We start from the raw sequence: 17713 nt of genomic DNA, 5'->3' as shown, positions 1-17713 counted from the left end.
TGCACAGCGATTCTCATCGGTATTTATAATTCCACTCATATTTAGCCACATGAAATTAGATAACTAAACATCCTTGATCTTTTTTTTTATAGATACATTAAATTCCTGGACAAACTCAGCAGACCAAACAGCGTTCTTTACATAGCAAAGTTGAAGATGCATAACCAACGCTTTGGACCTGAGCCCTTCATCAAGGTATGAGCAAAAAGCAGACAGGCGCCTGAATGAAATGCTGGGAAGAGGGGCAAGTAAAAGAGGATAGAGGGATAGGGAAAACAGGAGAGTGGTTTAATAGAAAGCGGAGAAGTCTTGTTTAAATCCTAGATCCTTTATTGATACAGCTTGACTGTGCTTTAATATCTTGAGGGTTCTTTATTCAAAGACACACAATACATATCTTGATTTGTCTTTGATGCTATTTCCCCATGCCCATTATGGGCAAAGTGAATTTGAGGTGGGGATGGATACCGACTGAGACCACCTGAAAATTGGAAGAACAACTTCATATTCTGTCTGGGTACCCTCCAACCGGATGGCATGAACATTGACTTCCCCAGTTTATGTTAGCTTCCCTTCCCCTATCCCCATTTCTCCTTTCTTCTAACTCAATCCCTCCCTCTTCCCCTTTCCTTCTGTCTCCTTTCCTCTAGCTCTGCAGGTTCAGAGCCACCCCCTCCCCCAATCAATTCCTACCTTTCCTCTCCTTCTATAAATGTCCAATTATCACCTTTTATCTGTTGGTCTGTGCTCCTGCCCTTTCTTCCCTTCTCCCCAGCCATTTTATTCATACTTTTTCCTCATTCTTTGAATGAGGGCTCAGACCCAAAACTTGGTTATACATCTTTACCTCCTATGGATGCTGTGAACCCTGCTGAGATCCTCCAGCATTCTTGTGTTTTTAATCAAATCTGAAGTCTGAAGACTTTCATGTTTCATGTTCTGATCATTGGTTATTTCATCTCACTGAACATAGACTTATCTGCATTAGAGTGTATCCAACTCACCCGATGGTTTACTTTGACCTTCCATCACTCTGCAATGCCTCACATACATAGTCTTAGCTTTCACAATGATATGCTGTTTAGAGCCCTAAGATATTATGGTGGGATATAATTCGCATCTTGAGTTCGCGAACGAGGAGAAATCATGTCCTTGTTTTTAATGACTGGGGTGAATTTTCTGAGTTCACGTTGCTGCCAGAAAGCACTGTATGGCAGACAGGGCCTGAAGGAGAATGATGGACAGCACTCGTTCCAAAAAGTCAAAGGTTCATGATTGGCAAAGACGCAGTAAATAGGCTCTCATTTTAATCTTCAGTTCACTCCCATCTTTTTTTTTTAAGAGGGAATATAAATCCATTTGAAATTTTTTAATGTGAATTATTAATAACTGCTTGTTGGATCACTCTGAAAGCAAACAACATTACAAATGCCACACTGGCTTTAAAATATTTATGAACAATGCATTTTCAACTACTGCTAAACTCAATCTGCTGGAGGAACTCAGCAGGTCAAACAGCATCAGTGGGGGGTGGGGGGGAGGGAGAAGAAAAGAATGCTTGATGTTTTGGGTCAAAATCCTTCATTAAGATTAAAATTAGTGCTTTTAAGTACTAGGCCCGATTTTTTTTTTGTGATCTTATTGCTGCCAGAAAGTATTGCCCAGCACCCTTGCCCAAGGGAAAAACAGCAGCGGCAGATCCCTGATCTGGTGAAACAAAACCGTTTCAGTTCCGGCTGAAACATCGACCGCTGTTTTTTTTTTCCCCGCTGACGTTGCTCAGCCCACCGAGTTCCTCCAGCAGGTTGTGGCTTGGCTTTAGATTCCAGCATCTGCAGTCACTTGCCTCTCTGCATTTTCCAATGATTATGTGGTTGCATTTTTAAAAAACTGTGACTGCTGCAGACAAGTAACTGAAAATGGAAATTGTTTGAATTCCCAGCCTAATTGTGATAGTAAATCCAAGGAAGCGTTGTTGGTGTTTTATGCACTATTCAAAAGACTGGATACACAGAACCATTTCCATGTGTGGTCAACACTCTTGTGGTATGATATTCATGCTGCAATCCTGGGAGAACAGTGATTAAGTAGAAACTAATAATATGTAGAATGGATTCTTTTTTTCACATTTATCAATGCATTTCCATACAGCATGACCCATATTTTATTGCATTAACATTAGTCTCAATCTCTTTGGTCATCCAACTTAATAGGGACTGGGACTACTTGAAGTAGTTAGAAAGAGACACAAGAAGCTGCTTAATAAAATGAGAGTCCATGGGATTACAGGAAAGATATTAGATTGGGTGGAGTATTGGCTGATAGGCAGAAAGCAAAGGGTGGAAATAAAGGGATCCAGTTCTGGTTGATTGCCAGTTACTCGTGGTGTTCTGCAGGAGTCGGTGTTGGGGCCACTTCTTTTTACAATGTATATTGACAACTCAGATTATGGATTGAATGGCTTCGTGGCTAAATTTGCAGATGACACCAAGATAAGTGGTGACGTAGGAAGTATTGAAGAAACCAAATGATTGCAGAGAGATGGACAGTTTAGGCAAAGAAATGGCAGATGAGATACAATGTTGAGAAATATATGGCTGTATATTTTGGAAGAGGAAATAAACAGGCAGATTATTATTTAGATGGGAGAAAGTTCCGAAGAGCAAAGGAACTTGGGGATCCTTGTTCATGATAACCACCAGGTTGGATCAGCAGTAAAGAAAGCGAATGCTATGTTAGCATTAATTTCAAGGTGAAATATACATGAGTAAAGAGATGTTGATGAGGCTTTATGGGTGAGACCTCATTTGGAGTACTGTGTGCAGTTGTGGCCCCCTTATCTTAGAAGGGATGTAATGATGTTGGACAGAGTGCAGAGAAGATTTACCAGGATGATTCCTAGAATCCAAGGGCTAACATATGAGGAACGTTTATCGGCTCTTGGACTGATTTCATTGGAGTATAAAATGAGAGGGGATCTCATGCAAATATTTCTAATTCTGATAGGATTGGACAGAGAAGATGTGAATAAAATGTTTCCTTTGGTCAGTGAATCCAGGACAAGAGGATACAGTCTTAGAATTAAAAGGTACCCATTTAAAATAGAGAGGAGTAGAAATTTCTTTGGCCAGAGGGTCAAGGATATGTGGGATTTGTTGCCACATCCAGCCGTGGAGGATCAAACACTAGGGGAGTTTAAGGAGGAGATTGATAGGTTTCTAATTAGTCAGGGTATCAAGGGATCTGGGGAAAAGGCCGGAATTTGGATCTAGATGAGAGAACGGTTTACCTCAGGGTGGAGTTGCTTAGCAGACTCGATGGTTCCTTTATCTTGTGACAACACGCCATTTACCTGCATTCAGCCAATATCCCTCTAACCCTTTCCTATCCACATACCTGTCTGAATGTATGTTGGTGTAATTACACTTCTACCACTTCCTCTGATCCTGCTCTATCTACCCACCACCTGTGTGGAGAAGCCATCCCACTGGTTCCTTTTAAATCTTCCCTCTCACCTTAAATCTATGTCCTCTAATAGATTCCCCTTCCCTTAGAAAAAGACTATGACTATTTACTTTATTTATGCCCCAATGTTATAAACCTCTACAAGGTCCCTTCTCAGCCACCTATATTCTAGGGAGGTAAGTTGCAGCCTATCCACCCTCTCCTTTGAACTCAAGCCTGCCGGACTCCACACAATCTTGTAAATTTTTTCCAACTTAACAAGATCTTTCCCACAGCTGGACAGTCAAAACTATACATAATAAGTGTGATCTCACCGTCAATACCCTAACTGATGAGGGCAAGGGTGCCAAATGCCTTCTTTATCACCCTGTCTACTGTGTCATCACTTTCATGGAACTATGCTCAGGGCCTACCATTCACCAGATAAATCCTGCCCCGTTTTCAACTGCTGAAGTGCAACATTTTGCATTTTCTGAGTTAATTTCCATGGTGCCATTTCTTGGCCCACTTACCAAATTCATCTAGATCCTGCTGTAATCTGAGATGATCTTCTGCCATCAATTTTGTCACCATCCACAAACTTACTAAACATGTCAACTACATTGCCTTCCAAGTTGTTCATCTAGATCAGCTATTCTCAACTTTTCATTGGTTATGGCCCCCTTAGGAGTCTGCTCAAAGTTAATAGGCCCCTTTCCTGTGAAGCAAATTTAGTTGGTTTCTTCTGTACTTCTCTCCTACTACATAAAAAAACATAAGAAATATTTTATAATTTCAGTCCCCTCTTTTAAATGTGCTGTGATTCCAGGGTGGCTGGGGGCATACAGCCCCCGTTGAGAATGGTGGATCTGGATGACAAATAACAGTGGACCTAGCTCCAATCCCTGTGGCACACCATGGGTTACAGGCTTCTAATCTTAGCAACAACCCTCCACTCCCTCCCTCTGTCTGTCTCCAACCAAGCCAACTTTGTATCCAATTGGCCAGGTGTCCCTGGATCTGACCTTTTGGACCAGTCTGTCATGCAGGACTTTGTCAAAGGCTTTGCTAAAATCCACATTGACAATCTCCACTGCCCTGCCTTCTATCAATCTTATCAGTCACTATCCCTAATCAATCCTGCCATTCCAATTGCAAGAAGATCCTGTCTCTCAGATTCCCTCTAAGTAACCTAGCCACCACTAATGTTAAGAAGTAAATCACGAAAATCTGTAGACACCGTAGTTGAAGTAAAAGCACAAAATGCTGGAGAAACTCAGCAGGTCAAACAGTGTCCTTTATGTAGCAAGGGTAAAAATACATAGCTGACATTTCAGGCTTGAGCCCTTCATCAAGGCATTTGACCTTTGTGTAGCAAAGGTTCAGATGCCTGCCGACATTCTCTCACGCCTTGATGAAGGGTTTAAGCCCAAAACATCAGTTATATATTTTTACCTTTGCTACATAAAGGACACTGTTTGACCTGCTGAGTTCCTCCAGCATTGTGTGCTTTTACACCGCTAATGTTAAGTTCATTGGCTTGTAGCTCCCTGGCTGGACCTCACAGCCTTTGTTGAATAGCAGCAGATGGAAACTCAAACTTCTGAATGAAAAAAACTAGAGTTTTGTGGTAGCTGAACCAACAATTTAAAGCCATCGTGGTTAATGACAATGCAGAAGTATCGTGAATCCATCTTGCAGCAGGAGTGTAATTGCTGTTATGTGCACTGCAGCCAATTTAAAAAAAACAGTAGAGAACCAAGAACATTTGCAATCAAACAGCATGCTTATTTTCTTGAGGATCATTCACAATATGATACTGTATAAGTATTTTTTTAGTTCTAAGATTGAATCGATTGAAGTGAGCAGAGACAAATTCCAGAATTGATTTTTAATAACAAAAGAATAGATGTTTCAGCTTTAAAAAAGAAGTAAATAATTTTAATTGTGCAGCTTACCCACATTAATGACAGGGAATATCATATCTTCACACCTCTGCTTGGTTTCAATTCGGTCCAGTTTCTGAGCTTCGTACCTCTTTCGACCTTCCTCTTCTTGTTCTAGACTTGAATACTTTGGGTGAGGATTGGGATGGTGGAGGAGCAGATAATTCAGTGCTTTTAATGCAAACTTTCCTTTACAATGCACATTTTTTTAAAACACCATCTTTAATCATCAAACCCAATGTTACATGTGAACAATTCCATGTTGAAAGTCATCGGCAATGATGACTGACATTTAAAGGGGACCATTATCCTGAAGATGGCAAAAAAGATTCACATCAGAGTAGGAATGCAAGCGGATGAAATTCAGCGTTACAAATTCACTTTTGAGATGGCTTGTAAGGTGGCAAGAGAAATGGCAAGGTGAAGGTTTCAGGGAAAGAGACCCGAACTGCAAGCCAAAGAGAAAAGTAGAAGCTGGGAGGAGGAATAGGTCAAGTAGCCATTCAGCCTGCTCTGCCATCAATAGGACAGTGGTTGTTCATCTGCTCTGCCATCAATAGAATCGTGGTTGTTCATCTGCTCTGCCATCAATAGGACCGTGGTTGTTCGTCTGCTCTGCCATCAATAGCACCGTGGTTGTTTGTCTGCTCTGCCATCAATAGCACCGTGGTTGTTCGTCTGCTCTGCCATCAATAGCACTGTGGTTGTTCGTCTGCTCTGCCATCAATAGCACCGTGGTTGTTCGTCTGCTCTGCCATCAATAGCACTGTGGTTGTTCGTCTGCTCTGCCATCAATAGCACCGTGGTTGTTCGTCTGCTCTGCCATCAATAGCAGCGTGGTTGTTCGTCTGCTCTGCCATCAATAGCAGCGTGGTTGTTCGTCTGCTCTGCCATCAATAGCACCGTGGTTGTTCGTCTGCTCTGTCATCAATAGCACCGTGGTTGTTCGTCTGCTCTGCCATCAATAGCACCGTGGTTGTTCGTCTGCTCTGCCATCAATAGCACCGTGGTTGTTCGTCTGCTCTGCCATCAATAGCACCGTGGTTGTTCGTCTGCTCTGCCATCAATAGGACCGTGGTTGTTCGTCTGCTCTGCCATCAATAGGACCGTGGTTGTTCATTTGCTCTGCCATCAATAGCACCGTGGTTGTTCGTCTGCTATGCCATCAATAGGACCGTGGTTGTTCATGTGCTCTGCCTTCTGACAGTCACAACTGCACATTCCAGTCTACCTGCAGTGACCTTTCACCTCCTTGTTAATTAAGTATCTATCGCTGCCTCATTAAAGATTTAAGAAATCCCCAGCCCTTTGAGGAAGTGTTCCAAAGACTAATAATCTTGAGAGAAAGGAAAAATATCACCCATTCTTTGCCTGACAAGGGCAAACTTTTATTTAAAAACATTCTAGATTTTAGATTTCCAAAGACATCCACCTCCACCTTGCCAAGACCTTTCAAGATCTTATGATTCCACTACCAACACTGAGAAGACAGAAACAATGAACCAAGCATGTGAGCAGGGATAAAGAAGGCTGAAGAATTATTTCAGGGAATGGCCATAGAGGAAAAATTACTGTACTTTTGCCTTAAGTATCGTCTCAAACAAATCTATATTCTTTTGGTTGCCCTCAGAATGAAATAAGAATGAAAAAATTGGTACACTTGGTCAATCAACACCTGAACAAGAAAAACAGAATTAATATTACAGGAAAAACATTGTTGTCCTATTTAGGTTGAGTATGGAGTTGGAATATTACGTTGACACTGTGTCAGGCATTGGCGAGGCCAGATTTGGTGCATGCAGTTATGGTCACCTACCTACAAGAAAGATATCAATAAGATTGAGAGAGTGCATAGAAAATTTACTGGGATTTGCCAGGACTTGAGGATCTGAGTTCTATGGAAAGGTTGAAAAGGCTAGGACTATATTCTTTACAGAATCAGAGAATGAGGGAAGACTTGATAAAGGTATACAACATTTATGAGGGTTGTTGGTAGAGTAAGTGCAAGCAGAATTTTTCCACTGCAGTTGTGTGAGACTAGAATGGGAGGACATGGGTTAAGGGTGAAAGGTAAAATATTTAAGGAGAATATTAAGGGTGAGAATGTGGAATGAGATGCCAGCTGACGTGGTAGATACATTTAAGATAAATTTGGATAGGTGCATAGATGGGAAGGGTATGGAGGGCTATGAGACTGTGTGTAAAAATAGTTTGGCACAGACTAGAAGGGCCGAAGCTCCTGTTTCTGTTCTGTAGTGTTCTATGGTTCAAAATGTGAACAATAGTACAGTAGTTTTGCATCTGCAGCAGACGCAAGCCTCAGATGTCCACTGAGGGCAACTGGTACAATGAAGTGACAGACTGCCAGCTTTGTTGGGGAAACTAAATACAGCTTTTTTCTGGGGCTGGCTGTTCCAGATCCACACCAAGAACACGATGCAGTGAAAATATTAACTACTCCGCACCTTTAAAAAACAACACAATCCCGACATTCCAAAATCAAGCCAACGTGTGAAATACTTTGGAACATATCTATGATGTGATAAGGCACATATAAATGCAAGCACTTTTCAATTACTACATGCTTTAACTTTTTGAACGTAAAGTCGACATAAGAAATTCCATGGTAACAACAAATTATGCTGATAGTCATTTCCAGGCATTATTTTAAGTCTCTAAATTTGTACAAGTACAGGAACAATTTCAACTTTTGGTACAGTATGGAATGTCAAATCAGGTTATGAGATTTTTATGTAAAAATTTTGGTCAAGATTCATACTTGCCAGCAGGGGGAGTCATTGTTGTGTAACGGTGATATAAAGAAATTTATTTCAGTAATGTTGCAAAAAACTCAGAAAATAGGGGTTCATAATTCCAGAAGTAGATTTGAATAAGCAAATTAATGAGTGCAATTAGACTGAGTTGTGTCGAGAAAGTATGAAAAGCACAATAAATGTGAGATATAGGTTGGTCCAATATAATTTTATTCATCATTTATATTTGACACCACAAAAGTTAAATAAATTGAACCAGACTTTCTCAGATTTATGCTTTGGATGTAGATAGAAAGTTGGTACATTTCTGCATTCTACTTGGCAGTGTAACTTTTGGTTGGAAATAGGTAATTTATTAGAACGAATAATGAGGGTTAAATTCTTATTTTTATTGGGAGATATTAGAAGGGTCAAACCTAAATTAAAATTGAATATGTATCAAGTGAAGTTTGTTCAAATTGCTTTAGCAATAGCTAGAAAATGTATTGCTATAACTTGGAAGTCTGAAATAGACTTGGGAATGGAGAGATGGCATGTGGAAGTTCGGAATTGTATACCATGAGAAAATTACTTATAATTTAAGAGATAAATATCATATTTTGGAGAATATGGTGTGAATATTTAAATGAATCTCAGGCATTCCCTTTCTCCTAAAAGTCTCTGTATACTAGAAGGAGACTTATAGTAAGGATTTCTCCTGTTGAAGATCTCTTGTCCCATTTCCTTCTTTGCTTTGCTGGGTTAGAGGAGGGGTGGGATGTTAATAGGGTGGTTCTTTTTCTTTCATTCTTTTGTTTTTTCTTTGAAATGGATTTCTATTATAGTAAAATAAGTGATTTTTGTGGTTTTAAATTTAATAAATAACATTTATTTAAAAATTAATCAATATTAAAAAAATAAAATGTAAAAAATAAATAAAAATGTGGAATGTCAACAGCTGAGAATGTCCACATTCCTGACTGTTGCTGAGTGAAATACAAAACTCTGCAGACATTGTGATTGAAAGTAAAAACACACGAAAATGCGGAGGAACTCAGCTGGTCTTGGAGCATCTACAGGAGATAAAGATACATTGCCATCGTTTCTTTGTTTATTCCATGAAGAAGGGCTCAGGCCCGAAACATCGGCAATATATCTTTATCTTCTGTGGACACTGTAAGAACTGCTGAGCTCCTCCAGCATTTCAGTGTGTTTTTCCTGACTGTTGCTGTCTGTCCTACATTTAAAGACCATAATTACATTGATCAAACAAGGTGTATGCCTTTCACTGACTGTAAGAGGTTTCTAACCACCAAGATAGGTGAGAAGCTGGCTAACGGGGTATGGGAGAGTCAGAGATAAACAACAAGAGGCCAAGCGTTTTTTATGGAACCAGCAGCAGTATTTCTTCAGGTCCAAGAAATATTAATGGCAATCAGGGTTTTAAGCATCACTCATACAAGAGGGCACTAACATTTTTTTTTAAGGACCACTTGTTAGGCTGGTAAATACTGGTGTGAATAGTATTGCAAACACTAAATACAGTTTCACATTAATCTACAAGGTCCTATCTGCAGCACAACGGCAAGGTTCAAGTTTTGTGTGCACCACATTCTTTAGTGTGACAGGAATATTCTCAAATCCTCTTGACCCAGGGTCATGGGAACCAATCTGGGTGTGAGATGTAATGGAAATATGGAGAAATAATAGGAGGATTGATCCAAACATCCAAAGTTCAATGAGAGGACATGTAGTCTGGTGTTGATACAAAACCACACATTTTTTAAACCTGGAAGTATCACATTTTTTTCAAATGTTATTCTGGGGAAGAAATAGTCACTGTAAATGTTCGTGTTTAATGCGAAAAAAAATTTCCCCCTTTTTCCCCCTCAAAAATGAGGTGGGGGGGGGAGTCGCATTATACACGAGAGTAAAAAATGACGAGCAGAGAGACGCGAGCGCGACTCAGGAGGCTGGACGGGCAAGCAGAGGTCGTGAGCGAGACTCAGGAGGCTAGGCGTGCAGGCAGAGAGACGTGAGCACGACTCAGGAGGGCAGAGAGATGTGAGAGTGACTCAGGAGGCTGGGCGGATGGGCGGAGAGACGCGAGCGTGACTCAGGAGGGCGGGCAAGCGGAGTGACGCCAGCGCGACTCAAGAAGCCAGACGAGCGGAGAGATGAGAGCGCGACTCGGGCGGGTGAGGGGAGGGGGTCATATTATACACGGAGGTAAAAGTTTTTCCCCTCAAAAATGGGGGAGGGTCACATTATACACGGAACACATTATACATGAATATTTACTGTATATTGGCATCTCTTGGAAAGTTGGCAAATATTTTCAGCTGCGCATTTGCACAAGTACTTGCAAAATTCTTTAATCTTTAAATTCTGTAGTAAGGTTGGGATGATAATTGTGAATAAGCTTCTATCCAGATAGATGAACTGCACTCAGAAAACCAGGTTTATTTTTAATCTCAACAAATTTCCAAAAAAGAAAAATCAAAATTCTTCCATCTATCATTTTGAAGAGATGCCTGAGCATGTTTTAATCTTAAGCACTGATAGCTAGCATCCATGATTTTCACCATATAATGGAGCAGTAGTTTTTAACCATTTTCTTTCCACTCATATACCACCTTAAAAAATCCCTCACTAGCTTTATGCACCTGTGGCATAAAGCTTGAGAACCAAAGCTGCGTGGCAATCCCATCCCATTCTTGCCAATCACACCTTCATTCAGGTGGAAGATCCATAAAAACGCAAACCTGCAGGTTCAAGAAGTTTCCTTCCTGGTGTTATCTTGAATGGACCTCTCATTCATAACTGATGATGCCCCCTGCATTGTTAAAATGCACTTTTCTCTATATCCTGGCACCGTTAGCAATAGCAGTTAGCACAACGCTGTTACAGCACCAGTGACCAGAGTTCGAATCTGGCGCTGTCTGTAAGGAATTTGCACGTTCTCTCCATGTCTGCATGGGTTTCCTCCCACCATTCAAAAAAGTACGGGGGGGTTTAGGCCAATTGAATGTAATTGGATGGCACGGGCTTGTGGACCGAAAGGGCCTGTTACAATGTTCTATGTCTAAATTTAAATAAATGGTTCAAGCAACATCATATCCCACACATTTTTGACTTATTATAACACTATTCCCTGCACTGCTTTTTATAAAAAAACTGTACTTCCTAAGTATGGGTCGACTTGCTGGGAGAGTTTATAAAGTAATGCTTCTCGCTATATCTTATACACGTGACAATAAATAATTCAATCCAATGCATTGCCAATGAAATACCCCACTGAATCCTCTGAGATAATGGATAGAGGATATAGTACAGTAAAAAGGCTTTTCTAAATTTGGCTTCAAATCATAAAACTGGGCTAAATAGGAGGGAGCATTGCTTGAACAAAATATAATCTGTGACCTCAGTGCATGGCCACTGTAAAGATATTCCATTAGATTTAGCATTATTTCTACACTTTTTTTGCTTTTACTAGTTTTTATACAACCAATTGTATTGCTTGGTACAGTATGATAGGCCTTTGCGTAGTAGAAAATGCAGGGTATAGTGTTATAATAAGTCAAAAATGTGTGGGATATGATGTTGCATGAACCATTTATTTAAATTTAGACATAGAACACTGTAATAGGCCCTTTCGGTCCACAAGCCCGACCCATCCAATTACACCCAATTGACCTACAACCCCCTGTACTTTTTTGAATGGTGGGAGGAAACCCATGCAGACATGGGGAGAATGTGCAAACTCCTTACAGTAGACGTTGGCAAGTAGTGAACACTGAATGTTTACTCACTACCCACAAACCTTCCCAAAGTTAAACGTTCATTTCCAAGTCAAAAACATATGCAGCATATTCTGGGTGAGACTTGGCAGTGCTCAGATACATACAGGCAGGAATCACCAAGAATATACAGGTCAATAGATCATTCAAAGAATATCTTTCTTTAGAGCAGTTCAATGAAATGTGCCTCATCCAACAGTTGAGTGTGTCTGGACTATGTTAAAATTTCAACAGTACAATTACAGAAGTCAAATAAATTTGATGATCAAAGAAAATACCGGAATCAGAAATGTATCATGGGAAAATTGGAGTTTGAAAGCCGAACACAAACAAATCTAATCAATTTTGTGGAAAAAAAAAATCTATGGTGCTTTGGCAATTTTAATCTTTTTGTCAAACAGTTGAGTCAAGCTTGATTCATTCTGTGTCAAAACTTTATGATTGTATTAACATCACAAACTGTTTGGAAAGGCTGGAAGGAAACAGCAACGGTGGTAGCCTCGAAGCTGTAAAGTTACCCATAACATTTCCTCACAACATTAGAAAGGGTTTAAAAAAATTATACAAAGCAGTATATTTTTGAGATGAGTTGTGGAAGAAACTACCATCCATCTCAAAGGAAAGGTTGGAAATATAATCAGCTGATGGCTAGTCCAAACTGAAGTGATATCCTGACAGATTGCTTGAAAGAGTATGGTTGCAGATAAATTAAGCTCTCGGTCTTGCATTCATTGTGTCGTCGAATTTTTTTGGTCTAATTTTTCAGGTCAAAGCTGGGAGGGTCTCACTTTTGATTGCGGTTAAAGTATCTGCATCATTTAAGGCATTGGGAGCTCGGATGGCCAGGACTGGGTGGTGAGTCGTCATTTAGGGTGTTGGGAGCAGGGATGGATGGGTAGCTGAGGCCTAAGAGAGAGTCTGTGGCCAGAGCATTGGGAGCTCAGATGGGAAGGCTGCCACGGTGAGGATCCGCAGTTGGGGATCAGGATCTTCAGTTGGTGGGCAGCTGGGGAGAGGATTCGTGGTCAGAGCATCAGAAGCTCAGATAGGTGGGCAGTTGGGGTTTCAGGAGCTTGGAGTTGGGGCCAAAAAAGTGGGGATCAGCCTTTACACGGATCACACAAAAACACTTGATTTTTAGGCCATAAAAAGGAAAGTTGACTATTAAATGGTATCGATGATTACACGAGTACATACGGTAGTTTGAATCGACTGGGACAGCTGGGGAACTTAAATTTAAATAATCAACTAAAACTGAAGTTTTAAGTAGCTAGTCACATATCATTAAGCACAAAACTACTGGATTGCCCATCTGGCTCATTAATGTCCATCTGGGAAGTAAACTGGTCAACCTAAATCATTAAAGCTGCAGTAAAAACACAATGCTGGAGAAACTCAGCAGGTCAAACTTTATATAGCAACCCGAGTTAGGGCACCTGTCTACATTTTGCTCATACCTTGATGAAGGTCCCAAGCCCGAAACGTTGGTTATGTACAGTATCTTTACTTTGCTATATAAAATTTGACCTGCAGAATTTCTCCAGCATTGTGTTTTACTTCAATCTGCAGGCTTTTGTGTTTTACTCCTCTCATTCAGGCTATGAGCTACCCCTGACTTCTGGACACCCCTACATATAATTTTTTTTTTAAATTTAGATTTAGACATACAGCATGGTAATAGGCCATTTCGGCCCATGAGCCCGTGCTGCCCATATGACATACAAACTCTGGTACTTTGTTTTGAACCGTGGGAGGAGACTAAAGCAGACACTGGGAGAACATACTAAGTCATTACAGACAATGCAGGATTCGAACCCCAGTCCCGTCACTGACACTGTTACAGCATTGCGCTAACTGCTAATCTAACCATGCCATCTCACACAAGTTTTATGAGCCCCCAGAATGTTAAATTTGGAAGTCCAATGTACATAAATAAATTTGTTCCTATGAACAACAGGTAGAGTTTGTACTGTCTCTCCAGCTTTTGTAATTGTTCTTTCTTTTCAGTCTTATGTGCTTTCGATGCTGGTGATTACGTACACATGCATTGATGGACATCTACAAAACTGGCAGCCATATAGAACACCAGATTCACCAATGGGTTAACTCTGTTCAGCAGTAAATAGGGATAGACAGTAACTCCTGGCAATTCCAGCAGCATCCATGTGAGGAGTTTGTACGGTCTCCCCGTGTCTGCGTGGGTTTCCACCGGGTCCTCGAATTTCCTCCCATCATTCAAAATGTACCGGGGGTTGTCTGCTAATTTGGGTGGAACGGGCTCATGGGCCAGAAGGACCTGTTACTGTGCTGTTAGATTAATTTAAAAAAATAATTTTACAAAATATGGTTGATTTTCAAACTGCATTGCTTATTCACTCATTTTTCTTTTTTATTTAATTTCAGATCATCAGATTTATTGTCAAGAGTATATACATGACATCACATACAACCCTGAGATTCCTTTTTCCTGTGGGCATGGCCGAATTACCAACAATTGGTAGTGCAAAATTTAAACCTGTACACAGTGTAAACATGTAAATAAAAGAACTATAAACAGATAACAAATGCAAACAAACGGATTATGCTATTCTGAGAGAACAAAAAGAAAACCAATAAAGTGCACAAGTAAGAGTGCACTTTGTGCACTAAGAACACAAATTAATTTATTAATTCCTTAAATAAAATTGAACTCTTATTTTCCAAAAAATTGTAATGCTGTAAATCAGTTACCTGCATAGGAGGAACCTTGACCACTTTATTTACATTCTCCACAGATAGTGGCACATACCACAGCGTGGCCCGATTGGTCATTCGTTTAGCACCTAGACATCACAAAAAGAGAAATCCTTTCTTAATTTAGATAGCACATATTTATATTGTACGTTTAAAGTAATCAAAGGCCTCAAGATGCATCACAGGAGCATAGTCATTCAGAATTTGAGGCCCAGCCCCAGGAGGAATAATTTCATTACGCTGGGTACTCAGCTTGCTACAGTGATCACAAGCACATCTGTTCCATTTCCTTGCAGACGCAGGATGTATATTTAACTCACATCCCAGAAAATCAGGAGGTAAACAAGATGCTGCAGTCTAGTGCAGCACCCAAAACTACTGGCAAAACGCAATATATTACACTGCATCCATAGAAAGTAAAAGGCGACATGGTTAGCACAGCGCTTTGCGCAACGATTGGGATCAGTGTTCGAATTCCACACTGTCTGTAAGAAGTTTGTGCATTCTCCCGATGTCTTCATGGGTTTTCTCCGGGTGCTCCAGTTTCCTCCCACCATTCAAAACGCCTAAATGGCCCGTTACTGTGCTCTGTATCTAACTTTTAAATTTTAAAGGTAGCCGATGCCTCAGACCTGAGACCTTCTTCTGGAGCTCAGCCCTAAGACAGCAACTGTTTTTTTTACTTTATTTAGATGCAGTGTGACTGCATTCCTATCCCAGATCAGTTGGCTTCTGCCTTATTCTAGAGTCATTGCCTTTGCTCAAGTTTGGTGCAAGCCTACTGCTTTTGTTATTCTTGTATAGGTCGAGTACCCCTTATCCAAAGAGATGAAAACTGAAAAGCATTTCGGATAAGGGGTACTCGACCTGTACTCTATACAGGCCGCGTGTTTCTTTAGCTGTCCTCGTTATGCTTCCCTTCATTTCTGCCCACCTCTGTCATTTGGTCATCTGTGAGCCACCAATGTACTTCACAGATAATATCACTCACTATTTTCTGTACATGGTCTGGTGCCAGGTCTTTCCCTGATTATTTTTTTTTTTTTAAAAAGACTATTCGCCCCTAATATCTCCAGATTCCAAGAAAAGCCCTATAATTTAAACATCTATCTGACAGATGGTAACAGTGACTCCAGTGTTTTGTTTTCATTTCAGATTTGCAATATTTTGCATTTTAGTCAATTAGAGACTGGATGTCTCAAAAGCTAATTAAATTGGTTTTAAAATAAAGGTAACATTTCTTCTCAAATTCAGAAGACTGCTTCTTCCAGGTATTTAAACAACTGGGGTTTACGTCTGTCACTCCAGCCAAGGCGAGATAATTGTAATTATAAGTGGTCACTTCAGGCCCTTTTATAGTGAAATTTACTGAATTGTAAAGACAGGTTTCCTCTGCCTTTAAGATGCTCTACTTACCTGCATAAAAGCTCCAAAGATGGATAACTGGTTCCCTCCACCAGGGGTGGTAGCATCAGAGCTGGAGCAAAGTTGTTCCACCTCCTGCATTAAAGGATTTCTGCTGAAAGCGGCTCCAAAGGAGGAGGGCTGATGATGTCAAGAGCCAAGAGCGCAAATTTTAAAGTACCCATCTGCTCTACATGCTCTTTGGAAGCCGGCTCGGGAATTTCCTCTGCGTAAAAGGACCGCGCAATCTGCTTTTTCCGTCCTCAACATAAAACATGAGCAGTCGATTAAAAACCCCTATAGATTTTAAGAGATAATTCTACTGATCACTATGGTTTGTGATGTAAAGCATCTGACTGTTAACAGACATCACAAATTATTAAAGGAGCAGCTGCAAAAATTGTTGGATTGTTGCCAATCTATAAAAAGAGGTCAGACACAAACACTCAGTTCTATTACCTGACTCAGTGATCTCATGCAGCCACCAAATCATTTCCAGCTCATTGTGCTTTCTATTCCATTTTGCTTGCACTCAAGGCTTTCATTGCTCATGGTAACAGCAGATTTCAGCTGGGCTGTAATGCCTTAACTGCAATATGGTTCAGAGGGCCTGGTTTAGCAAGAATGGCAAGGGGAAATAAACCAGAGTTGCTATTCCCAGCCACTGTTCAAGTCATGAACATGTCACGAATTTCATTGTTTTGTGGCAGCATATCACAGTGCAAACATTTCTATAACCTATATTTTGAAATAAATGAAATAGCGCAAGAAAAAGTAAGGCAGTGTCTGTGGATCACTGATCATTCATAAATCTGATGGCAAAGGAGAAGCAGCTGTGCTTGTGCTACTGAGTGCTCGTCTTCAGACTCCTGCACCTTTTTCCCGATGGTAGCAGAGTGAAGAGGGCCTGGCTTGGGAGGTGGGGATCTTGAGACACCACCTCTTGTAGATGTCCTCAGTGGAGTGAAGACTGGTGCCCGTGATGTCATGGGCTGAGTTAACAACTGTCTGAAGTTTTTTTCTCCTTGTCTTAAGCACTTTTGTAGCAGACAGTGATGCAGCCAGTCAGAAGGCTCTCCACAGTACACCTGTAGAAGTTTCCAGGAGTCTTTGGTGATGAAACTCCTCACATACATGGACATATGGAGTTCCAGTGATAGCAGAGCAAGCCACAGTTCTTATGATTCACAATGCTGATGGCCGTAGGCTGGCATTATGGAAAGCCAACCAGCACCCACAAAAATGCAGCGCAGTAGAAATCGGTGTTTCCAGATAAGATCAGGAGCTTGTTTTCTATTCATAATGCTACATTTGTTTAACCGAGGAAGTCTCTTCTACCATATCAAGAATTCAGTACAAAACATGAATGCACTCCAAGTCCTCATGAGAATCTGGTACCTATATTCAAGGACAGACAAAGTCACACTCACTTAATTTGGATGCATTAACCATTGTCAGTCAATTACCACTGTTTTATGACCTGCCGAATTTAATACTGTACTTTGTAGAAAGGTCAAGTTGAACATTCCTGAAATGATGAATACGATGTGTCAGACATAGTTTTGCAACTGCTCATTATCATATCCTCTACAATATAAAAACAACAGACATTGTCAATTTATTTCCTTAATTT

The 17713-nt window shown here is 40.5% G+C and overlaps 1 protein-coding gene across 13 annotated transcripts in view; it reads right to left on the bottom strand.

Annotated features, from left to right (window-relative positions):
* acot7 (acyl-CoA thioesterase 7) overlaps nucleotides 1-17713 on the bottom strand; it is a 199935-nt gene that overhangs the window by 131016 nt on the left and 51206 nt on the right. For all 13 annotated transcript variants that reach the window (XR_011351686.1, XR_011351687.1, XR_011351689.1 and 10 more), the window contains 2 exons: nucleotides 14674-14765; nucleotides 5403-5517 (listed from right to left, as the gene is read on the bottom strand). Coding sequence is in view for 7 of the 13 variants with exons in the window: in XM_069918506.1 (XP_069774607.1) it covers nucleotides 5403-5517; nucleotides 14674-14765 (207 nt within the window). In the remaining 6 variants the exon portion in view is untranslated. The remainder of the gene's footprint in view (nucleotides 1-5402; nucleotides 5518-14673; nucleotides 14766-17713) is intronic.

The sequence above is a fragment of the Narcine bancroftii genome, chromosome 2, assembly GCF_036971445.1.
Source record: "Narcine bancroftii isolate sNarBan1 chromosome 2, sNarBan1.hap1, whole genome shotgun sequence".
Lineage (NCBI taxonomy): Eukaryota > Metazoa > Chordata > Chondrichthyes > Torpediniformes > Narcinidae > Narcine > Narcine bancroftii.
Note: the sequence above shows the minus strand (reverse complement) of the source record. Positions and strands in the feature narration are given on the sequence as shown.